The sequence below is a fragment of the Musca autumnalis genome, unplaced genomic scaffold, assembly GCF_047663935.1.
Source record: "Musca autumnalis isolate F117 unplaced genomic scaffold, ASM4766393v1 scaffold_3, whole genome shotgun sequence".
Lineage (NCBI taxonomy): Eukaryota > Metazoa > Arthropoda > Insecta > Diptera > Muscidae > Musca > Musca autumnalis.
The window spans coordinates 201,584,020-201,610,896 of record NW_027411866.1 but is presented as its reverse complement, the minus strand read 5'-3'; the positions used below and the strand labels follow the sequence as shown (position 1 = coordinate 201,610,896).

The following is a 26,877-nucleotide window of genomic DNA, read 5'->3' as shown; positions in this document are numbered from 1 at the left end:
GTTTGCTGTTGTTGTTGCTGCTGTTGCATATTAGCCGCTGTTACATGATTATGATGTGTACCGGGCAAAAATTGTGGATACACATGATGTGACCATTGGGGAAATAGTGGGCGACCTGATGGTTCTATTGAGGTTTTAAGGGGAGAATTGGGGGATCAAACATGAATGTAAAGAAGAGATGTAATTTCCAGAAATTAAAAAGAGAAAAATCAAGAAAATTAAATGGGGAGACGGTAATGTGATGAGTTATGATTTGTTGGGTGATAGGGAGAGCAAAAATTAATTTAAATAAAAAAATGTAGAGGGAGGTGTAAAAAAGAAAAAGTGAGCATGAGAGAAAATATAAAATGCAATGGAGATGTTATAACGGTACAATAGAGTGAAAGAGAGAGAGAGAGAGAAAAGAAGATACATAATTTGAAGATAGCCATACATGATAAGAGATTCGAGAAGAGGTAATATATTTCATTAAAATATTATCAGAACGAGAGAAATAAAGGAAAAAGGGACAAAAGAATGTTAAAATAAATACAGTGTGAATGTTTTTTGTTATGAAGAATGTAATAAACAGAGGATGAAAAAGATAAAGCAAGTGAAACATTTGGAAAATGAGAAATTGAAGAGAGAAAATGAACCAAGAGAGAGGCACAGTGTCAAAGAAAAATTTTAAGAAGCAATAGAGAACGAATTTGAAAATGTAACATATTGGTGAGAAAAAGAAAAACAAAATGGAGAAATTAAAAAAGAAAGTTGAAGGGGGACGAAAGAAATTAAGAAAATATAATGAAAGAGAAATAATAAGAGTGAAAATCGATAAAGATGAGAATGAATTAAGTGAGGAATAAAATCATAGCAGAAATACAGTAACGCGTGGAGGCGATCATGATTAAGTTATTCAGAAATAAAAGAACAAAGAGATGAAAGATTGCCATGAAAAGGAGTTGCAATGACCGCAAGGATCAGTAGGGAGAATGCAAAGTGAATTTAAAGAGAGCAAAAAAAATTGTAAGTGTAAAATGAAAAATGATTGAGAGTGGAATATAGAAAATGGAGAAGAATGGGGAAAAATAAATCGAATAGACGGGAATTGAATATGGACGAAAGAAAAAAAAAATAATGTAAATGAAATATTTGAGAGAGAATTATTCAGAGATAAACAGAGATGAAACGATGAACGATTCCCATTGAAAAGCAGTTGGAATGATCGTTCGAATCATCAAGGAGAATGCAAAGAAAATTTAAAGAGAACAAAGAACAAATATGAGGCATAAGCAAATCAAGTATAAAATTATTAATTAGGAAGAGAGAAACAAGATAAACAAAACACAGAAAAAGGAGAATTAATGGAGAAATTAATAATAAATCGAATTGACGGAAATTGAAATGGACAAAGGAAGAAAAATGTTATGTAAATTAAATAGTTAAGAGAGGGAGAGAAAATATAAAAGAGAAAGGCATCAATGTGCGGAGAGAATGAAACGAAGGCAATGATTCCCATGAAAAGAGAGCAGATAACGAATATGAGCCATAAAAATCAAATATAAAATTATGAATGATTGAAAGAGAGAGAGAAAATATAGCAAAAATGTGGAGAGTAAAATACGAAAAGAAGGAATTTTAGAAGGAAAAGTGGAAACAATACGAAAAATAGGTATAAATTCAAAACAATTGAAACATCAATTGGGTCAATTCAAATTATCATAAATAGTGTTTCGAATGAACATCAAATTCATTTTGAAGACATTCGAGGGACCATGTTGATAGAGGTACGATGGTGCAGAATCAAAATTAAATACATGTTGGATACATTCGAGAGAGCAATGATCAAATTAATAGAGAGTAGAAGAAGCAGTATGATATTGAGAGAGAATCGTATGACGAGAGTAAGGCAGAAGGCGCAAGGTCAAAGGGCAAGGAAGAGTAGTTAAGAAGCGGTAATAATAATGTTTTTTTTTAAATTATGTAAACAACACGAAGGGTATCCCGTTATGAAGAGAAGAATGGAGAATATATCACCAATTAAAAAAAGGCCAAAAGAAAAATTTGAGAAATAAGAGAAGGAGGATGGAATGATTAAAGAAAGGAGAGAGGAAAATTGGAAGAATTCGCAAACGAGAACAACATGGAGGAGATCCGATTATGAAGAGAAGAATGGGGAATGAATCGAAAATTCAAAAAAAGGAGGGCAAAAGAAAATTTTTGAGATATCAGAGAAGCAGTATGATATTGAAAGACAATCGAATGACGAGAGTGAGGGAGGACGCGCATTTGAGAGCAAGATGCAAGGGCAAGGAAGAGTATTTAAGAAGCGGTATAATGATGTTTATTTTAAATTATGTAAACAACACGAAGGAGATCCCGTTATGAAGAGAAGAATGGAGAATATATCACCAATTAAAAAAAAAGGCCAAAAGAAGAAGTTTGAGAAATTAGAGGAGGAGGATGGAATGAATAAAGAGAGAGGAAAATTGGAGGAATTCGCAAAAGAGAGCAACATGGAGGTGATCCGGTTATGAAGAGAAGAATCGAGAATGGATCGAAAATTAAAAAAAAGAGCAAAAGAAAAATTTTCAGATATCAGGGAATAAGTATTTTAAGAACAATGAAATGATTAAAGAAAGGAAAGAGGGACATTGGAAGATTTCACAAGAGAGCAGAAGAGGCATACATAAAGAAAAATGAAAGAAGAAAAAAATGATTTAAAGAACACGTAGGACATCCAGTTTTGAAGCGAAGAATGAATAGAAAATTTAAAAAAAAATGGTCGAAAGTAGAATTTTGAGAGATCAGAGAATAAGTATTTGGGAGACAATGAAAAGATTAAAGAAATAAAAGAGTGACATTTGAAGATTTTATAAGAGAGCAGGGAAAGGAAATATACAAAGAAAAATGAAGGGATAGAAAGCAGATGATAAACAAAGTTGTCATAAAAGCGAATGAAATTTACAGAGAGAAAGGCCGATTGAGCAATGATTAAAGAAAGAGAAAGTTAGAGAGAGAGAGAGAAAAAAGTAGAAGGCAAAACAACATGATGTGAAGATTACCAAAGAAATTCGGATCAAAAGAAAGAGAGTAAAATATTTTTATAACAATGATAGAAATGTTTCAAATTAGAATACATTTTTCATAAATTAATTCATAAAGGAGGGACATTTTGGGAGAAAGACAAGTCAATTGTGGAGGAAGAAATAATCGCGAAGGAGAGAATTGATCAACAAAGCGATACGTTAACGTAATTCGTCGATATAACGAATTATTGAAAAGTGATTAAAGAGTTGAATGAAAGAGAAGTGGCAATGGTGGACACGAATGAGCAGCAATCAAAGACAAATAATCGAAGTCCATTTTTTTCAAGTTATGGAAAATTTATTGAAATTTTTTTAAAAAGGAGATTTTAGAAGAGATAATAATTCAACAAGTTTTCATAAAACCGAATTGAAATGACAATTTAAGGGAATTTGACCGTTTAAGAAAGAATTGAAAGAATGACAAGTAATAATTTGAGAAAATAAATCGCGAATATTTTTTAATTCGACATTATATTTCAAAGAAGAGAAGAGAGGAAGTTAAGAGAAAGAAAAATAATAATTTAAGAAAATAAAATGAAGTCATTTTAGAACAGGACATGATATTTGAAGCAAAAGAAGATATGAAATAAAAAAAAAAGAAAAATTGTAATTTGAGAAAATAAATTGAGGGCATTTGGGAATAGTATCACATTTCAAACAAGAGAAGAGAGGAAGAGAAAACACATTATAGAGGCAAAAACGTGTTTTGAATTTTATACGAAGTAATAATATATAATAGAAATAGTCAGATTGAAATATTGTTGGGAGGATAGGAATATTTTATAAGAAATTCGGAAAGTAAAATTAAAGAAGATTGTAAAAAATTAGGATGGAATGGATAGGAATTTGAAGGAGGTACACAATTAATATTAGACACGTGGCGAAAAAAAATCAAATAAATGCCACAGAGTATGAAAAATTCGGAAACCGTTCGAAAAATATTGATTAAAAAATAATATCAAATAATCGAAATTTTTTGAAACAAAATATATTGTATAAATATACAACAAACAATAAAATTTTATTGTGAATTGTAATGAATTAATACACATTTTTTAATTTTATATTAAAAAAAAAATATTTTCATAAATTTCATATAAAAAATTATTAATTAAATGTTGTTAACACACAAAGAAAACCATTATTAAATTAATTATTGGAAATTATTTAATAATATACGGTTCAATTGTTATCGTATTGACATAATTATTCCAACACAGGGACACACAGTTACAAACATTTTTTTGTGTATTTATTATATTTATACGAATGCGAGCAGTCAGGTGAAGATGAATAGCACAGCAACGGAGCGAACGACAACAACAAACACCAGTAGCAGCAACAGCAGGATATACATCAAGGATAACCAACATTTTTTAACACATAATTTTTTTGTGGTTTTGTTTATTTGTTATTATTATTTTTTTGTATTTACGGTACAAAAGGAAATATGCATTTATTAAATTCCACAACAACAAAAATAGTTGATGTTGTTGGCATAGAGCGATAGCGGTAGACACAGACAGAGAGTAGTGATATAGCAAAGATTCATCATTGATTGGGGTCATAGATAGCAAATATTGAGAAAGAAATATATTACAATATATGGTAAACGATTCATATATACAAAAGTTTAAAGAATAGTTTGGTTTTTGGGTTTAATTGATTTTTTAGCAAAAATTATTGGTGGGATGATGACGTAGTTGTTTGGTGGTTAGAGATGAATTGGTGGGAAAAAACATGGCATTGCATTTTTCCACATGGTAGGAATATTATACAAGTTTTGGGATTTGTTTCAGTTTGTTTTTGGTAGTTTTTTTTCCACATAATTATTATCATACAAAAAACAATGTCCGAATAAAAGCAGCATGGAAAATTAAATACGTACAAATCAGAACAAAAAAAGTAGAAGAAAAAAACGAGAAAAGGGGTTCCATGATTAGCAATACGTTTTTGTTTCTTTTTTGTTTTGTTCTGTAGTTTTTTGTTTTAATTTTTGCATAGCAATAATGACATTATTAACAACAAACAACTAACCAAGAAAATAAGAACTAAAAAAAATACTCATCTAACTTTCATTAAAACAAAAATACAAAACGCCCTTAGCCACAACAGCTGGGCTGGGCTGATGGACAAGAACAAAAAACCATACAAAAAACTATGGAAGAAAGGAAATGGTTTGGGATTAGGAAAAGGCACATTAAAAATATCACTGGGAAAAGACGGAGGGAGGAACTAAATTAAAATCCCTTAAGAGGATGGAAAAATAAAAAAACACAACAAATGACTTTTTTACACAATGGGAAGTTTAGTTCATCTTTTTAGTCATTAATTTCATGATTATCATTAGTTTCTCTTTTTTGTTTTTGGTTTAATACTATTGTTGGGGATTTTGTTTTGTCTTTGGAGACTCCTCGTTTTGGTTTAAAAAATACAGAGGGTAACATTTATGTAAAAAAATTATTTTTTCATTTCAACACATAACATAAAATGGGTTTGAAAAATTTAAACATAAACTAACAAACTAAACAAGAAATTGTCTTTCAATTATTTGCCATATTGAAAATTGAAAAAAATACTGTTTCACTAATTTTTGTTCATTTGTTTCATTACAAAAAAAAACTAATTAACAAAAATATACATAACTCTAATTATAACTAAACTATTAGCTACCCCCTTTTTGTTAATCAAAAATGTAAAAAAAAACTTAAATAACTTAATTTAATCAATTTAAAAAATAACTTAAATTTAATAATTTGTGATTTATTTTTAGTAATATTTTTGTTCTACTTTAAAAATAAAATATTTTTGTTAGCTTTTTTTGTTTTGGTTTTTGGTTACGTGAGAATTTTGGTGCAGTTTGGAAAATATTTTGTTTAAACTTAAAAAAACTTAAATTATACATACAATATATAACTTAAAAAAATTATATATTTTTCTATTGTTTTATTTTTTTTTAAGTAAGAAGAGCTATATGAAAGTGAAATAAACTTACCGCCTGCTGATCTCTGCATTATGGGAGATTGCCTTTGTATTTGTGGCTCTGCTGGTGGTTCCAGAATATCACGATATTTGGATACCATCAGTACAGATATGAAATATACAATGGCCAACGATAGAAATTGAGCTTGTTTTGTTTCCTCCTGAAAAAAAGAACGAAATAAAAATAAATATTTTAAATACTGAATCACATTATTTTATAATTAAGGCGTCGTGATAGGGTTCCAATTAATATAAAATGCTTGTCATAGATTTCATCTATTAAATAACAAACAATTTTTTTTACGGATTCGATTCGGATTTCTATGGATTCGATCTCTGATCCCAGAGAAATATGAGTTTGGACCCCAAGTGTTTTTGGTCGACATGCGTTTCAGACATTATAAAATCGGTTCAGACTTGTTTATACGCCAGTCGGGCAAACTCATCATTTGCGATCCTATAAAGTATATATATTATTGATCAGTATACAGCGGAATTTTATGCAACCCCTATTTTTGATCCGATTTATGTCAAATTTTGGGACTGGGCATATTTTTGCCTTCTGATTAAATTGCAATCGAAACATATGACATGTGCAAAATTATGCAAAATTCATAAATTTTTGCATATGCAAAATTTATGCATTTTACATATTTTTTATGCAACAAATATTTCAATAATAGGTACAAAAATGTTTGTGTGTAAAATTTTTCTGTTTAACATTCTCTTCAGACAAGTCAATAAAATAGAGAAATGTATAACCACAGCCACAACCCTCAAAATACGGAAAATCGGGAGGTATCGTTCTATGGGGGCTATATGAAGGCCTGAACCTAAACCGACAAATTTTAGGCGGAAAGTTTTTTACCCCCAAGGAAGACTTTATACCAAATTTCAGCCATTTCGGAGGGATATTGAGGGCACAACCTTGAAAATACCAGAAATCTGGAGGTACCGTTCTATGGGGGCTATAAGAAGACGTGGACCTATACCGACAAATTTCAGGTGGAAAGTTTTATACCCACAACGAAGACAAAATGCCGAATTTCAGTCATTTCGGTGGGATATTGAGGCCGCAACCTTCAAAATACCGAAAATCGGGAGGTACCACTCTATGGGGTCTATATGAAGACGTGGACCTATACCGATAAATTTCAGGTGGAAAGTTTTATACCCCCAACTTAATACCAAATTTCAGCCATTTCGGAGATATAGTGAGGGCGCAACCTTCAAATGTGAAGACGTGGACCTGTGCCGACAAATTTCAGGTGGAATGTTATATACCACCAACGAAGACTAAATACCAAATTTCGGTCATTTCGGTGGGATATTTATACCACAAATCCTTGAATATATTTTTGCATATGGTTTGGCATAAGCTCATTTTATGCAGATATGTAAAAATATGCACGATATGCAAAATATGCCAAATATGCAAACATTTCTGGGCCTAATTCGTTTTATTTTGTAATAATAATTTTCTCTACGACCATCCTTACCATATATGCATTTGCATAGGATTTTCTGTCTATAGATCAGGATAAAATTCTAAGACGATATAGCCATGCCCGCCTGTGGTAATAACCCTAGCGTCCGCAATAAATGAGAAAGAACGCTAAAATGTTGCATCAGAGTGTTTTTTATAACCTCAGCATTTATGCTAACGAGGGTATGTACACTTTCATACGGGCAAAATATGCCTCATTGAAATAATGGTTTTAGACGAAACCCGTTTCAGATAATTTGCACTGTACGTCTGTCTGGCTGGAGCGCACGATAACTCTCGAAAGGATCGAGCGATTCGGTTCAAAATTTGGCTTTCGTAATATTTTGTCCAAACTTAGTTTAAGTTCGAAGATGGGTTATATCGGTCCACTCCCCCACAAAAGTTCGAAAATGCTCGGAAAATTTGTGTCACGATAACACATGAAGGGAGTAACCGATTTGGCCCATACTTTGCACATCGTGAAATTTCTACCAGACTTAGATGAGGTTCCAATCAATCGGTCCACTTCTTCGGGTAACTCCCCCACAAAAGTTCGGAAAAATTCAGTTTAGGACCTGCTCTCGAATCGATTTGATTTTTGCTGTAACAACTTGTATTCACCGCCCCCATACGACGGTACAAGTTTCATCTGGGGCAAGTCCATACTTCCTGAGTAAATAGCCAGACTTATATGAGGTTCCAATCAATCGGTCCACCTCTTCGGGTAACTCCCACACAAAAGTTCGGAAAAAATTCAGTTTAGGACCTGCTTTCGAATCGATTTGATTTTTGTTGTAACAACTTGTATTCACCGCCCCCATACGACGGTACAAATTTCAAGTCCATACTTCCTGGGCAAATAGCCCTATGGACACCGTGTTTAGTGGTTGGAGCGCAAGATAACTCTTGAACAGATCTGCGGAATCGGTTCAAAATTTGGCCTTCGTAATATTTTGTCCATACTTAGTATAAGTTCGAAGATAAGCCATATCGGTCCACAACTTCAGGTACCTCCCCCACAAAAGTTCAAAAATATTCGGAAAAATTGTGCGCAAGATAACTCTTGAAGGGAGTAACCGATTTGGTACATACCTTACACATGCTCATACATCTGTCCTATGTATAACTGCTTTGAATATGGACTATATATGTCCACTCATTCGGCTACCTCCCACACAAAATTTTGGATAAATTCATTTTAAAACCTGCTCTCGAATCACTCAGATTCCTGTTGAAGCAACTTGCATTCGATGCCTCAATTACTACGGTAAATGCTTTTTCAGGGGCAAGTCCACACTTCAGAGAAAACAGCCCAAAAGGCGTCCAAACATAGTTTCTGTACGAAGATTGGCAACAACTTCCTGTACTTCCCTCCAATATTTAAAAAAGTGTCACTAAAATGGTATGCACAATATCCCTTGAACGGGTCAACCAATTTGGTCCAAACTTTGGATTTCCTAATATTTTGTCCAAATTTAGTTTAACTTCTGAAATGGCCGATATCGATCTTCTCTTTATGTTACCTCCCACACAAAATTTCAACAATTGTGTCGATCTGTCCGTAGAAGAAAGTTTAAGTTCACATACAATGAGTGCATATCTATGTCGGCAAAGCCGACTGATACTTTTTACTTATATCATAGGCAGGTCAGGTTCGAAGATGTGGGGGCACATAACGGTACCACCCGATGTAAGGTATTTTAGGGTTCCCAGTGATCAAAACACTTCTCCAACAAAAATTATGGACATAGGTACACGTTTTATTGTAGCCCGCATGGTGGATGGTATACAGGTTGGGCCCGGCCGAACATACCACTTTTTTACTTGTTTTGCAGCATCTTGTCGTCGCTACCCTTTTTACTACAGAACACTTTTACGGGACCAAGTCAATACTGCCTGAGGTAATGGTCCAAAAGCTATAACGAAACGCCGGCAGCAACTAAAATGATGCTTGTTTCACCAGAACATCTCACAGGGTGTCCCCAACTTCTTTGTTGAATTTATCGCGAGAAACCCCCGAAGTCTCCCCAACAACCAACTCAGCATCTAACACCACAAGCTGTGGTTCACCTCCCCGGAAAGGCATCGTTCCTACAATTCAATTGTAACGGCCTCCGCAACATCATAGTCGCCGCGATTCAGGAAACAACTTTTGCAACTGCAACTTTTAACGTTGCGATGGTTACAACGTATTCCGGAAGTATTGCACAAGAGGCGGAGGAGGTACAGGCCTATCTCGTTTGACCATGCTCTAGAGACCTATACAAGGAATGAGGGAAACAGTAATGTGTGGGACTGCCGAGGTAGAGTTGCCTAAACTGTACATACATACAGTGGTTCAGAAATCGATTTCCTTGCCAAAAGCCCCAATTTTTTGTTGTCACCGATCGTTAATTTCTATATACGATTAGATTGTAAACATATTGAAACTAAGGAAACCACAAAATTAGGTCAAAATATTGGAAGGTGTGGGCGTGGCGCTCTCCTAAAGACGACCATTTTTTCTCAATTTGGGAAAATACGTAATTTTTGTAAAATTCTGGAGAAGGAAATAGCTAAATATCGAGTTCTATAATCCTATTATCAGTTTGGAATATTATTTTGTTGCACATCCGGATTATTATAAAAATTCCGGCTTCAAAATGTCAGCAACAATTTTAGGTGGATGCAATGGATATATCGGTCTGTAATCGAAAATCGGAAGGGAACATAAAAAACTTGTTGGCTTCAAACCATTTGCACCAACTTTTCTACGTTGATATCAACACAGCTTCCACGAAAATTAATTTTAATGGACATTAGGGGATCCCTCCTAAAACACTTAATTTTAAAGAATTTAAGTCACACTATATAGAATATGTTAACAGTTGCCGAATTCTGAATGGGTGAAACTCGAATTCATAGGAAAAAACTCAAATATTTAACTATGCCACTACTAGACCAAATTCGAAAAGATGATCATGTTATCTGTCGAACAAGAAAAAAAAAAACAAAAATTAAAATATCTCTATCCGTTCAAAAGTTATTTATTGCTCTCTGAGAAATTTACTGTTATAATTAACTTCTCTAGCTCACTTTCTCTCCCTAATAGAATGATATTCTCAATTTACTCCTGCTTTTACTCTTGAATTGTTATTGTTCTATTTCCTCATCTAACGATAGCCTGATGTTAGTTCGTTTTTGGAAGGCAATAACCGTCTGCAGCTAGGGAACGTCAATGTCCATGATCATGACCTTTGGCATTCCGTCCTAGACCTGAGGGGTATATCGCTGGCCCAGCAAATGTATAAGTTCACATTTCTCTAAGGATAAGAGGAGATTAGCACATCTTGTATGTAGCACAACTTAGCTCCGACCATCTTCCTATCACCGTTTCCCTTAACAGACCACCAGACCTCTGAAGGCCCTACTTTTCTGAACCATGGAAAAACGTTTTGGCAAATGTTCAGAGAATTTACCAATTACCGCTTCAGAAAGCTGCTCAGATCCTCGAGTAGCTGGAAGAATTTTTTTTGAGACGTCATTGCAGCCGCTCGCTAGATAACTGTTGGTCGAATACCGACGGATAATAACGGATGATGCAAGAGCGCCATGTTATATACAGTGAAATAGAGGCATCCTTGGGCATTTCTTCCACCAACTAACATTTGTTACCACCAACTAACATTTGATGCTGTTGAATCGTTCAAAAACCACGTTTTGGAGATGTCCAAATTGAAGTGGAAAAAGTTGTTTAACAATTGGTTTGATCGCACCCTGGGGACTACTTAAAAAAACAATAAAACAATTTTTGTGATGGTAAATTTTCGCATTTTCATTGTTAGGCCAAAAAGTTATCATGCAGCCCTCGTAATCAACTATATGTGTGCACGCCAATAGTTTGTGATATTCAGAAATGAGAAGTCGAAGACATGAAGAGTGAAACAGAGAGTTCCCCAAGGAGCGGTGATATCTCCGAAACTGTTTAACATCTATCGTAACCTATGCGCATGATTCTATGGGTTTTGGCGTCGGGTCCTACCTTCGATGACATATCGACACCTCCAAATAATAGTATGCTAAGTCTAAAAAGTGAGTTTTGCAGGAGAAGCTCTCAAAGTTTGGAAATTTTTTTGAACTTCAGTACTATGCTAAGTCAATATTTGTTTATAACTTCTGTTCGGATTGACCGATCATTACCAAAATTAGACTGAATTTAAGTTAAAGGACGTTCGACACCTCCAAATAATAGTTTGCTAATTCTGAAAAGCGAGTTTTGCAGGACAAGCTCTAAAAGTTTGGAAATGTCTTTGACCTTCAGTACTATGCTAAGTAAATATTTGTTAATAACTTCTGTTCTGATTGTCCGATCATTACCAAAATTTGACAGAATTTAAGTTAAAGGACGCTAAATATAAAAATGTAAAGAACTTGAAAACATGCTAAGTCAACTTAGCATACTATTATTTGGAGGCGTCGATATGTAACAGGTTAAATATCTATATAGCTGACTTAATGCAATTCATCAAAGTGAGGAATATGAAAATATTCGCCGCTAAATCCACTGCCGCACTTCACTACCTAGACGGTGGTAAGTCGTAGAATGCGCTTTATTAATCCACTTCGCGGAACGTGTTGAAGTTTTTATAGCAGGTGACCATTGTTGCCATTATGTTTTTTTTCCTCGAGAAGTCAACGCTCCCTAAGATATGGGCCCCGAATTGTCCCAATATTTACGTTCATTGTCCCAATATTTTCTTCATACATATGTGTGTTTTTTATTGATTGGTCTTGTCATTGGAATAATTAGATCCACTATTAATTATACTTAATTCAACAGTGCCTAAAAATGAACCATTGAAACTTCTAAATTTTCTGTTGTTACCTACGAAAATTCTATGTTTTTTTTTTTTTGTACAACTAAAGGCTGAGTGTGTCTGTGGGCACATTCTTCTGATTCTTTTTACTTGTTCTAATTTCTTTCAATTTCTTCATAAAATTACAATAACAACAAGAACATAACAGCCAATACTCACCACATCTCTATAGATAACAGCTCTTAAACGATTTACATCCATATCTTGTAGCAATTTCTCAGGATCCTTAACCGGAGATAATTGACCCGTTATAGACTCGACAATATTCTAGAAAAACACAAAAGACAAGAAGAAAATATGAAAAAAGTGCAACAAAATAAAAAGAAATATCAACAAAAAACAAAATTCACATTAAATTCAATAGAGTCAACTACAGCTAATGGAGGTGACCCCCTTCAAGAGTTGAATGGGATCACTCGTTTATGAACAATAGAATCACTTACAACAACTCCTGCTTTTTATGCGGCAACATAAGATTTCATTCCTTGACAATGCTTCACAATGACAAAGGACAAAAGATAGACAGACCAAAGAACGAGAGAAAAGGTATTGATGGACTGACAAAAAGACGGACGGACGGAAGTATCATATTTGGCAAAAGTTGCATTTTTCTCTCAAGCGTATGTTCTTGTTGTCTTCTTTTGTTGTGTTTCGACAAGGGCATCATGCCAGCGGAGCAACACCGCCACCCTTTATTGTTGCTTTTTTGCCGCACGGGCAAGATGAAGGGCTTTGTTTGGCACTTTCCAAGCCATTTGTGTCATGGTAACAACAATTATGCAGCATTTTCTTACTGCCAATTTCATCTATTTTCTTCTTGGCAGGGCTTCCATTTAATGACGACCACGTCACACAACATCGAGTAACAGTACAATTGAATATTCCGTCAGGTGAAAACCATGAAATGGGAAGTGATGCTGGCTGGCAAGCAGGTACTCTATCAAATAGCACAAAGCGAATATTGTTGCTGTGTTTTTTTTTGTTCCAAAATACAAGGAAAAAGAAATTGAAAAAGGGCACAACAATAATGCCTTTTAACAACACTCTCTTTAGAGTAGGAAACAAGATTTCCCCTGTTTCCAAATTTTCTTTATACTACAATCCAATGAACGTAGTGCTGGACAATGTTTCCAGGCATTTTGCTACGTGTCTGGTCGTGAACAGACCATCACAATGACTTTGAGTTGAAATTCATCATAGTTGTCCTTATTTATACACATACTTGTTTTTTTGTGATTACAAAACTTACCTTTGGCGATGCTTGGGCACCACGTATGAGCGCTTGTAAATGAGCTGCCCCGGGCACGTCGCGTGCCATTGCACCAACATTGTAACGTGTACGCTCCTTGCATTCCAAACAATTTCGCACCGCACATGTACAGACAAGACGCAAACATTGTCGCAATATACCGCCGCTGGACATGTTCTTTTCAGCTTCCAGCTCACCGAAATTTAATGATGTTGCAAAAATTAACACATCAGCCATGTTGACAAGACGTTGTAGGAAAGAAACGGCCACCTCGAGCGGCATACCTTGGGTGGGTTCCAGTACATCAAGTTCAGACTGCAAAAGTTAAAAGAAAACAAAAATGAATGAATTAATTAAATAATGTTAAAATATCAAGTAGTTTTTTAGACAATTTTAAATTGAAATGTATGTTACATAGTACAATAAACCTAATTTTTATAAACCCGTGACAAATCGTTTGTTTAGAAGTTACCAAACAACATAAGTATTTTCTATTATGAAAAAGGAAATTAAATAAGCTTTCAAAAAAAATCGGTTGTTTGTTTCATCTTTTTTTTTTGTAATATGTGGCAAATCTTAATATGGGAACCCAAGTGCGTATGATTGTTATTCATTTGAAATATTATAATTACAATCATACACACTGTTGTTCCAATATTAAGAAATGAAAAATACTACAAAAAATTAAAATACAAACAATTTTATAACTCAATTTATTTAAAAAAAAAATTGTTGTTTGCCATTTCCTTTTTCGTAATAGAAATTTCTTATGTTGTTTGGTATCTTCAAAGCAGCTTCGAGCCCGGGAAATTGTTTTATTGCTTTCAAAGCGTTTTTCACACTTCATCCATTAAAAGTTAGCTCTTTGTTGACCGATTTAAAAACACATATATATATGACTTGCTTAAAAGATAAAAAGGAAACCCGGCGTTAAAACCAAAGAAATGCCCGTGCAAAGTTGAAAAACTAAGCAACCCCGTTTTTCCTACATTTACTTATATACTTATAACCAACGATTTTTTGGTCTTCTATGGATACAAATACAAACGAAATAGTGCATCAGAACCCCTGAATAATTTTCGTGTATCACAGCGTTATCGAATTAAGTACCGGATTTGGTCCAACCTTTGTGCCGCGTAATATTTCTTCCAGGAAGGGCCTATCGTAGAAGACCGATCGGGCGCCTCCCATAAAAACTGTTAAAATCATTAACTTATGTGCACTTCCAGGGTTATGTGTTTTCATTAGTAAGCACACAAGATAATGACCTGAAAGTCCCTGAAAACCCTACACATAGATCGACCTGGCTTAATGTACGTAGCACAAAATAGGATTTTAACAAAACAAGAATTATAGAAAATAAGGATGCTTCTTTTGGAAGAGAGTACATTATCCAATATTATAATTTAGAAAAATACCCGGAAAGTCTGTAAGAAGAGGCAAATTTATGGAGGCATAGACGTCATGGATTGGTAATCTCAAGCGACATTCTGCATGGATGCTGAATCATATCTGGGCACATCAATGAGGGTAACCACATCAAACTCGGGTATAATTGGGATGCAAGCTTGTTTAAGAATCAAACAGATTTTTTATGATTAAACTTTGGGACGAAGCACTTAAGTAATCCATAACAAAGACATCATCATCAGGGCAGTCACCTAAATAGGCTTTGATAACGACATCTTTCAGACGAAGAATAGGCAGTGGGCTTAATAAGTTTGTTGATAGACCCAGTAAATACAACTCTAACCAAAAAATTATAATCCTTCTTATGTTGCTGGTATTATGAGGGAGAGGTGGATTGATCCTAAATATTGGGACATTTTGGTTCCATAACTCATAAAGTGGAATTGCCATTTAGCAAAAAAAAGCAAGTAAAAATGTGTAAGTCGGCTTTGCCGATAAATATATACCCTCAGCCAATGTGATGTGAAACATTCACCTACGGACAGATCGAATGTATTTAAGGTCTCTTCAGAATTTTGTGGCTCTTTTTTGGACATTTGAACTTGCCGACAAAAATGTGGATTAGGAATTAACTGCACTAAGACACAAATGTTGAACTTTTGTGAGTGAGGTACCCTAAGGGAGGACCGATATGGGCTATTTTAGAAGTTAAACTAAATTTTGACAAAATATTAGGAGATCGAAAGCTTGGGCTAAATTGGTTGCCCCATTCAAGTGATATCGTCCTAGCATTTTAGTGACATTTTTTAAATATTGGGGAGAAGTACCGGAAGTTGTGGACCGGTATTGCCCCATGAAATTAAGTTTGGATATAATATGACGAAGACCAAATGTTGGACCAACTCGGTTGAACAGTTCGAGAGTTATCGTGCTCTTCGACCGCAACATACGGTGACATAGGGATTTTTTTACACCGTTCGGGCTGTTTTCCTAAGAAATATGGACCTGCCCCTGAAAAAACTTTTACCTTCGTAATGGAGGTAGCGAATGGAAATCGCTTCAATAAGAATCAAAGTGTTTCGAGAGGAGGTCTTAAAAATGAATTTATCCGAAATTGTGTGTGAAAAGTACCAGAAGGAATAGACAAATATAGTCCATATTCGAACCTGATCTATATCTGGTAGATATATTAGGGCGTGTAAAGTATGGAATGCAACGGTCAATTTTTCCGAACATTTTTTAACTTTTGTGGGGGAGGTTCCTGAAGGAGTGGGCCGATATGGCTTATCTTCGAACTTAAACTATGTTTGGACAAAATATTACGAAGGCCAAATTGTGGACCGAATCTGCAGATCCGTTCGAGAGTTATCTTGCGCTCCAACCACTACACACGGTGTCATAGGGGCTCTTTGCAACTATTAGGCTATTTTATCAGGAAGTATAGACTTGCCCCTGATGTAACTTGTACCGTCGTATGGGGGCAGTGGAAACAAGTTGTTGCAACAAAAATCAAAGTGATTCGAGAGCAGGTCCTTAACGGAACTTATCCGAAATTTTGTGTGGGAGGAGTGGACCGATTGAGTCCATATTGGAACCTCACCTAAGTTTGGTAAAAATTTCACGATGTGCAAAGTATGGATCTAATCGGTTACTTCCTTCAAGAGTTATTGTGCGCACAAATTTTTTTGTGGGGGAGGAACCGGAAGGGCTGGACCGATACTGCCCATCTTCGAACTTAAACTATGCTTGGGCAAACTATTAAGAAAACCAAATTTTGGACCGAATCGGTTAATCCATTCGAGAGTTATCGTGCGCTCCAGCCAGCCAGACAGACAGACAGACATTGCTAAATCGACTCCAAATTGTCTGAAACGGATTTCGTCCAAACATACTTGGGGTCTTAAACCGTTATTTCGATGAGGCACATTCTGCCCGTATGAAAGTGTATATACCCTTCCTAGCCTAAGGGCTGAGGGTATAAAAAGAATAATTCTATGAATGACGTCTATTCTGTAGAAAACACCTGTAGAGGTCTTTAATTCATTAGATGACGACAATGGAAGGTCTTCTATTTTAACAACAGGTCATATGGAAATCTCTTTTATGCTGTAGAAGACCTCTATGGAGGCCTATTGTAATAAATTCTTCGGAGGACTACAAATTTAAAAATTAAGTATTTCTAAAGATGACACCCACAGATATCACCTTTAGTCTGGTCTAACATCCTCCTAGATCCGCGGAATTGGCCATATCTGTTGGGTATTAGATGCAACCCGTGGCCTCATTCGGTGGACCCAGGCTTTTAAATACAATATTTTTTGCAGCCGCCATGTCCATAAACTTCATTCCCTTGTCGGATGTTTCAATGCGGAGCCAACATTTTATAAGAAATTTGCAAATATCTTTTAGAAGTAGTTTTGGAATCTCTTATTTTCAGTCGGGCAAACTAGGCGGCCCAAAAAAAGACAAATAGTTTTTTTTTGAAACACATACACCCTAAATTTTTTCAATTTGATCCAAAAACCTATTATATGGCGAACGGTTGACGTTAACCCGTTCCACCAGAGGGATCTTTGTTTCCATAGCAATTTGTATGGGACCAAAGGTAAATTTTCACGAAAATGCTTTAAAGGTCGTATTTATGGTCCAAACGATGAAAAAACTTTACCAGAAAACTATGTATGATGATCGGTTAACTATAACCCGTGCCACCAATCTTTATTTCACGGACCCCAAAGCCGAATTTTCAGGAAATCGCTCTACAGGCCACAATTATTTTCCAATCGGTGAAATAACTTTACCAGTTCGTTTTTGTGGCTTAAAAATGAATCCTACAAACGGCCTTGATTTTGATATTTCTCCAATATGCATATATGGCCAATTATAAGTAATTTGGGCCCCAAAATATAGCAAATATTTTCAATCCGAGCCAATTTTCCCACATTTTTGTAGAATTGTTTTTTTAGCCACATCAATGAATTGGTAAATTTTGTCATCGATTGGAAAATAATTGTGGCCTGTAGAGCGATTTCCTGAAAATTCGGCTTTGGTGCCCGTACAAAGTACTATGGAAATAAAGATCGGTCAGAAGGCACAGGTTATTGTTAACCGATCATCATAACTTTTTGTGGAAATCGTTTTTTAGCTACAACATTGAACTGGTATAGCTTTGTCATCGATTGGACCATAAACGCGGCATTTAGAGCATTTTCGTGAAAATCGACATTTGGTCCCATACAAATTACTATGGAAACACATATCCCTCTGGTGGCATGGGTTAACGTTAACCGATCGCCATAAAATTTCATATATAACATTTTTGGATCAAATGGAAACAATTTAGGGGTAGGCGTTGCAAAAAACAATTTTTCACACAACATCACATTTTTCTAGCGTGGCAAAAACACCCCTCTGCGTATTGTTGAAGAATATAACGTTTATCCGAATTGCGGCTAGTCCTTCTTTTCGAGGCGAGATGTATCCACCTAAAACTATACCCAAAGCGAACCTCATGTCTTCCACCAAAATGTTCGATGCCAAATTTGCTATTCAGTTGTGGGTACAACTTTAGTTAACCGAACATGACCCCGAAAAGATCCCATTCATTTTCGGATCCTAACCAACCATTTGAGAATCCATTTTTACCAACCCTTTGACATGGTTTAACAACCACGGTAGTGATTTCCAGTCTCCGAGAACATCAGGCCAATTATAAATAAGAATCGAGGCTGGAGAAGAGATCGTATCTTTTACGCTTCCTTTGATTCAGTGTAAAATATCCATTGAATTTGTCATAAAATGTTGTTGGGTGCTTTTATCAAAATAAAACACCATTGGGTGTTGTTTGTTGTGACCATCACACCAATATTTAGCACCTTACGATATATTTGTATGAATAGGCCGGCTATTTGCCGGGTGCATATCGGGCTCCTTTAATTTTTTTTTTGAGTAATGGGGTGGGGGGAGGTGTGTGGGGGGAGTTTATGCGTAGTAAATATTTTCTCCCAAGCTGTTTTACAAACCCGGAGCCTCAAACCATTATTTAACACCTTACGTGATCATCACAAGATTGTCAGTTTTCATTAGAGATAAAGCTTGAAGCTAAAGCAAAACAAAGGCTGCACTTCGCCATGTTAAGGCGATCGAATGGTTCTGATAGATATCTATAACACCCAACGTCACCTTACTACTGGGATTTGTTTACTTGCAAATATTTAATAATAAAGTCATACCAAAATAAGCAGCTATTGTTGCTTAAGTCGATTTTGTATTCAGCGCTTGTAGGGTAGGACTTTGAATCCTTGCAAATATTTGCGTATTGTCACACAGTTCAAATTCATTTAGTTTTATGACAAATTCATAATTAACTTGCATATTTGCCAACATACACACTATGTGACACACATACGTACATACATAATGTAATCCAAAATGTAAATACAATTACTAGGGGGAGATAGGTAAAGAGATATTGTGAGTTTAACTTACATTGGGCGATGTGGCTGAGGCCAACAATGGCAACAAACCGCCACAGGCAATTATCAAATTATCTGCCAATTGCGATATCAAATGCACGGTATTCACAACGAATATTGCATTCTCACTGGAATTGACGAAATCCAGAACACTTTTGGTGGAATGTGAACGCCATACTTGAATGTCGGTTTCCAATGAGAAGAGCACGTCCGAGAGTAAACGTTGATGTATGTAGGACCACTTGAATTCGGGTATGCGGAAGGGTGGTCGTGTTGGACCGGGACTGAACATGGGACGAGTTGAGCCGGATTTGGAACGTTGTTGTTGTTGGGATTGTTGTTGTTGCTGCTGCTGTTGTTGTTGAGGATGTGTTGAGGGTTGTTGTTGCTGCTGCTGTTTGGTGTTATCTAAAATTCGAAAGAAATTAAAAAGAGAAAATCATATGTTAGCATTTTCAGTTTAATTTTTGTAGTAGCCAAATATTTGTATAGCATCAGATTTGCAGACAAATTTGCCTACTGCATACATGCATCAGAATATGAAGAAGTTTGTATAGCTTTCAGGCACATTGTTTAATGTGTCGTAAATTTCAGTTTAATTGCAAGTAAACAATAGCTTTCATAGACTTAATTTAGCTGCACCCAAAGACACACACAATATATAACTCCCTCTCAATTTTACACTAGATCCTTGGGGGTTTATTTTGTGTTCTCTTCCATTTTCATGAAACTGGGATTTGTTTAATTGTGCAGATTGGTGCATTGCATTTTGTAGGTTTTAGAGGCGCACATACATATGTGTGTATGGGGAATTTTCGACAAATATTAACTGTGTTTACCCATCAACCAATACCACAATGAAAATACAAGAATTGCAGTCCTCGTCATCGTTGTTGTAACTTTCTATTTAATGAGCGTTAGGGAATTTGATTGCCTTGGGAACTGACTTTCACCCACTTGCTTCTCGGGTTTAGACGTTGTGCTTGTGTTTTGTGTAACGCTTGAGATTTTGTGTGCATAATCTTTCTAGTTTAAACGAAGCGTAAATTGTGTGGCATTTTTGAGTACAACCAAGATATAAATGGCATGTTACTGACTTTCATGGTTTTTTTCATTCATTTATTACCATAAACAGGGTTGGACGAGGGTGGTAGTTAATTGGGGATCAGGGGTTTTTATTGTTATTGCTCACAAAGAAAAACAACATATCCTATAGATTATATTTTCGGAGGTATCCTAATCAATGGAACATCCAAACAAAGTTCTCCAATTTTGCGGGAAACCCATAAAGAAGATTTTCTTCCATTAGAAGTCATTGGGGAAAGTTTAGCATTCTAAAGAAAATTCCTACGTAGGTCTGCTACAATCTGGAAATCCTCTACGGAGGACTTTTATTCTATCGAAAGGTAGGGTGAGGTAATCTATCATTTAGAAGGTACCATTCTATCGACTAAGATCTTTACATGGTCTCAAATAAGTGCAGGGCTCTTCCATCCCAAAGAAGGCTATTTTTATTTTTATTACGCAGAAGACTATTACAAAAGTTTTCCTCTTATTTTCAATACGGCGATTTAATATTCTATACGGGTGGTATCAGATTCTATAGAAGACTACTACTAGGTATTTTGTTCTACATGAAGGAGGCTTCGTCTTGTATAGAAAATTTTTACTGAGGTCTTCTACACTTTGCTATAGTATATTTTATAGAAGACTACTACGGAGGTCTGTTATTTTGTATAAGATTCCTAAATAGGTCTTCTAATCTATAGTAGGCTCATACGATGGTCTTCTATTTCATAGAAGGTCCCTTCGGAAGACTCCTACGGAGTTCTTCTGTTCTATAGACGACCCCTACGGAGTTCTTCTATTCTATAGAAGACTCCTACGGAGCTCTTCTATTCTATAGAAGACTCCTACGGACCTCTTCTGTTCTATAGAAGACTCCTACGGAGCTCTTCTGTTCTATAGAAGACTCCTACGGAGCTCTTCTGTTCTATAGAAGACTCCTACGGAGCTCTTCTATTCTATAGAAGACTCCTCCGGTGGTCTTCTATTCTAGTACACTCCTATGGAGGTCTTATTTTCTATAGAAGACCCCGTCGGAGCTCTTCTATTCTATAGAGGACTCCTATGGATGTCATCTATTCTATAGAAGACTCCTACGTAGCTCTTCTATTCTATAGAGGACTCCTACGGAGGTCATCTATTCTATAGAAGACTCCTACGGAACTCTTCTGTTCTATTGAAAATACCTACGGCGCTCTTCTATTCTATAGAAGTCTCTTATGGAGGTCTTCTATTCTATAGAAGACTCCGACGGAGCTCTATTCTTTAGAGGACTCCTAACGAGGTCATCTATTCTATAGAAGACTCCTACGGAGCTCTTCTATTCTATAGAAGACTCCTACGGAGCTCTTCTATTCTATAGAAGACTCCTACGCAGCTCTTCTATTCTATAGAAGACGCCTACGGAGCTCTTCCATTGTATAGAAGACTCCTACGGAGCTCTTCCATTGTATAGAGGACTCCTACGGAACTCTTCTATTCTATAGAAGACTCCTACGGAGCTCTTCTATTCTATAGAAGACTCCTACGGAGCTCTTCTATTCTATAGAAGACTCCTACGGAGCTCTTCTATTCTATAGAAGACTCCTACGGAGCTCTTCTGTCCTAAAGAAGACTCCTACGGAGGTCTTCTGTTCTAAAGAAGACTCCTACGTAGGTCTTCTTTTCTGTAGAAAACTCCTACGGAGCTCTTCTATTCTATGAAGACTCCTACGGAGTTCTTTTATTCTATAGAAGACTCCTACGGAGTTCTTGTATTCTATAGAAAACTCCTACGTAGCTCTTCTATTGTATAGAAGACTCCTACGGAGCTCTTCCATTGTATAGAAGACTCCTACGGAGCTCTTCCATTGTATAGAGGACTCCTACGGAGCTCTTCTTTTGTATAGAAGACTCCTACGGAGCTCTTTTATTCTATAGAAAACTCCTACGGAGCTCTTCTATTCTATGAAGACCCCTACGGAGCTCTTCTATTCTATGAAGACCCCTACGGAGTTCTTCTATTCTATGAAGACCCCTACGGAGTTCTTCTATTCTATAGAAGACTCCTACGGAGTTCTATTCTATAGAAGACTCCTACCGAGCTCTTCTATTCTATAGAAGACTCTTACGGAGGTCTTCTATTCTGTAAAAGACTCCTACGCAGGTCTTCTATTCTATAAAAGACTCCTACGAAGGTATTCTATAGAAGACTCCTACGGAGCTCTTATATTCTAAAGAAGACTCCTGCGGAGCTCTTCTATTCCATAGAAAACTTCTACGGAGCTCCTCTAGTCTGTAGAAGACTGATACGGAGCTCTTATAGACTATAGAAGACTCCTACAGAGCTCTTCTATTCTGTAGAAGACTCCTACGGAGTTCTTATCGACTACAGGAGACTCCTACGCATATCTTCTAGACTACAGGAGACTCCTACGGAGTTTTTCTAGACTACAAGGGACATCTGCTGAGTTATTAAAGCCTTATGAAGTTTTTCTAGTCAATAGAAGTCCCTAGCGGAGTTTTTCTAGTCTTTAGAAGACTTCTACGGTGGCTATAGGAGACACCTACGGTGCTCTTAAGGCCCTAAGGAGTTTTCTGAGTCCATAGAAGACTCCTTCGGAGTACTTCTAGTCTATAGAAGACTTCTATGGTGTCTATTGAAGACTTCTACGGAAGACTATGGAAGACCCCTACGGAGTTCATAAAGGCCTGCGTTGTTCTTCTTGTCTATTCAAGATTTCTAAGGCGTTCTTCTAGTCTATAGAAAACTCCTTCTGTGTCTATAGAAGACTTCTTCACAAGGCTACTAAAGACCCCTACGGAGTTCTGAAAGTCTTATGGACTTAATAGAAAACTCTTTTGAGGACCTCTATTTCATCACAAAAGACCCCTATATAGGTCTAAAGTACTATGGATGACCCGTAAAGGGCCTAGCCAAACCATTGGCTAGGAGAAAATCAGAAAATAAAATATCATGAAAACACTTACCGAAATGTTGGTTTTCCACTTGTGTGCTGGCACTTTGTTGTTGCTGTTTAGCCTGCTGTTGCTGGTGTTGATGATGACTCTCGCTTGTCTGTTGGGAAGCATCTTCTTCCACCAATTCTTCAGTTTGTTGAGTCTGTGTTTGTTGTTCATGTTGACTAACAGTCTCCTCCAAATACTCATCATCTTCAAGACGTACATCATCCAACTTCTCTTGGATTAGCTGTTGGGACTGGGTTTCCAAATCTTCAGCGGCTGATGTTTGGGTTTCTTCTTCCACCACAGAAGTGTCCTCCAATTGCAGTTCAGCCACTTGTTCGGTTAGCTCTTCGACGACAACTTCATTTTCAGCTTCATTGACAGCATCATCCACAATACTGCTGACAGTTTGCTCCACCAGATCATTTACAACACTCTGGACAATAGTCTCCACATTGTCCTGTTCCTCTGGTTCAGGGATGGGAATGGAGGATGGCTGTTCTTCACTTTGAAGTGCTTCCTTATTTTTTGTTTCTGTAGTGGTGGCTTCCTCCACTACAGTTTGCACAACATCGTCAATGATTTGTTTGGCTGTTTCATTTATCGACTCTTCAGGTTCTTTATTCTCACCATCATTATTGTTTGCTTCTTTGTCTTCTTCGGCTTCGTCCACAGTTTGCTCAATGACCTTGTCGATAAGTTCATCAACAATATCTTTGACCACTGCCGCCTCTGTTTTACTTTCTGCATCATCATTAATACTTAACAAGGGAGCATCATCCATCATTGATGGACTTGATATTGTGGTATCTGGACTGAGGGAAGATATCTCTTCTGAGGTTTCTCCAGTAATGGTCGTGGATAATGAAGAACTGACTTCCAATTCGGCTAAATCATTGGCTTTGACAGATGTTTCTTCTGTGACTTTTGTGGCGATCTCCTCTTTCTTTTCTTCGACTGTGGCTTCATGTTTGGGACTTTCCTTTGTGGTTGTTGTTGTTTGTGTTGCTTCTGTCTCTGCTTGTATTTCATTATTATTTAAAAGATTTTCTTGATTAGTTTCTTGTGTTTGTTCAGTCTTTTTAGTTTCTTTTTCGTCGACGTCGTCTGTAGTTTTGGTTGTTGTGTCCTGTTGGGCCACTACATTGGTGGCATCATCGGCATTGTTGTTGTTGTTAACATTGTTGTTGTCTGTAATTGTAGCAGTTGTAGCTTCGGATTCTGTTACATTGTTATTCAGCAAGTTCTTGGTATTGAGCAACGATACTTTGTCATTAACTTCCGTAACTTCTGCTTCTTCTGCTGCTGCTTCTGGTTTTGATGCTGTTGTTTCGGTGTTGGACGGTTCTTTGATTTGTTTCTTTTCATTGTTCAATACACCCTGGACCACTTCATTGACAGCCAATTCAATTTCTTCATCTTTTATCACCGATGAAGCCTCTTGCATTTCATCGGCCACAAGCTTACATTCCTGTAAAACCTTTTCGGAATTTTTCAAAACCTCTTGGACATGGGCCTCAGTTTCTTCCGCCGTGGCGGCCTTGGCATTTTCCAATTCCAGTTCTTCTAAATCGTCGATGTTAAGAGTTTTCTTTAAGGCTTCAGTGCCTCCAGCTGGAGCTGTGGCATTGTCGGCTGTTTTGGCGGGTGTTGTGTTAGCACTGGTATTTGTTGAGGATGAGGCATTGCCATTACATTGGGTAGTTGATACAACCACGACTTCGGATTTAATGTGTTCATTATAGACATCACTAATGTTGGATATACTCGATTTAATAGCTGCTCCATCAATTGGAGTTTCCTCCTTTGACTCCTCTTCCATTTCAACTTCGGCTGCCTTTTCTTCACAAGGGGCGGCCGTGGTGGTTGCAGGAGTTTCATCGCTGCTACAAGCACATTTGGATTCTTCAATGGGTTCTTCTATATCTTCATCTTGTTGTGTCGACTCCTCTTCCATATCCATTTCCTCCACTTCTTCCTCTACCGGTGGCACATCCTCCAAAGAAGCCACTGAGGTGGCATTGTGCACCACTCCAGAAGTTCCATGTTGCTGTTGCATTTCCTCTCTTTCCCAACCACTTATTGTACTTATCGGGCGGGCTTGTCTCAATGCAGGATCTGTAATTTGATCTGTCCGCTGACGCTCATAATGTTCATACATTTGAGCAAATTGCAGCTTGAATTCTTCATAGGAGACTTTCGAATGAACAATGGCCAGTGTGTCTACCCACACTCTCCAGCCACCATATTCATATTTAATGGCATGATGCAACAACATGCGGAACAGAGAATATACCATATCGGATATTTTTTGTTCTTCGGTATTTTTCGGATGTATATAGGCCATGGCAATCAACCATTCTTGCCACACGGACATTTGCAGGACAGTTCGACGATTTTCACGATTACTATTACACAGCAATGTCATGTCAGAGAGGAACAGCTTTTTCACTTCAATGAGGGATTCGGTTTGTTTCGATTGCCGTATTAGGGTGGCAACAACTTTGAGCATCACTGTGGAGCGAGAGAGGGACGAAAAAAAGAGGGGAAAATTATGTTATATTGAAAATTACTACTAAATTATAAAAATTATTTTAATTAATTTCTCGTTGTAGTCGAACTTAATGACCTAAGATTTTTTGCAAGTGAAAAAGGAGAGCCGAAAATTCGGACCCACACAACGACCATTATGTGACATGTTTCGCTGTTGGCTCATCAGACATATCGACATACCAGAGTGGCTTCTCTCTCATTGAACGTTTCATTTCTCAAATGCAAGTTTTTTTACAGTGTTAAGTTTTTTTCTCATTCAACCTGTGTGACTTTCGACGACAAACGCGTTTTTAGTGCAGCCTTTGGATGTTATGAGTTTGGCTCTGAGCGCAAACACGCCGTGACAACACTTTTTTCATGTGTTTTTCAAGGACGTTGGTTCAAAATGTTACCTATTAGGGCGGCAATCATTTTAATATTAATTTTTAATTAATTTCCCTTTAGAGTCGAGCTTAATGACCGAAGAAAGTGTAGTCACGGCGTTTTAGCAGTCCGAACCAAACTCATAGCTTCCGAAGGTTGCGCTAAAAAAGCGTTTGTAGTGGAAATTCATACAGGCTGAATGAGAAATAAGTTCGCCACTGTAAAAAACAACTTGCATTTCAGCAATGAAAAGGTCGATGAGAGAGAAACCACTCCACATTCGATATGTATGATGAGCTGCTACCAACAGCAAACCATGTCACATAATGGTGGTTGTGTGGGTTTGAATCTCCGGCTTTCCCTTTTCACTTGCAAAAAATCATCGGTCATTAAGCTCAACTCTAAGGAGAAATTAATTAAAAAT

The 26,877-nt window shown here is 36.6% G+C and overlaps 1 protein-coding gene across 7 annotated transcripts in view; it reads right to left on the bottom strand.

Annotated features, from left to right (window-relative positions):
* Positions 1-26,877, bottom strand: part of rg (A kinase anchor protein rugose) — a 351,680-nt gene that overhangs the window by 57,050 nt on the left and 267,753 nt on the right. For all 7 annotated transcript variants that reach the window (XM_073976281.1, XM_073976279.1, XM_073976280.1 and 4 more), the window contains exons 18-22: positions 23,562-26,051; positions 19,540-19,934; positions 13,642-13,956; positions 12,552-12,659; positions 6,064-6,211 (exon numbers count right to left, since the gene is read on the bottom strand). In XM_073976281.1, coding sequence (XP_073832382.1) covers positions 6,064-6,211; positions 12,552-12,659; positions 13,642-13,956; positions 19,540-19,934; positions 23,562-26,051 — 3,456 coding nt within the window. The remainder of the gene's footprint in view (positions 1-6,063; positions 6,212-12,551; positions 12,660-13,641; positions 13,957-19,539; positions 19,935-23,561; positions 26,052-26,877) is intronic.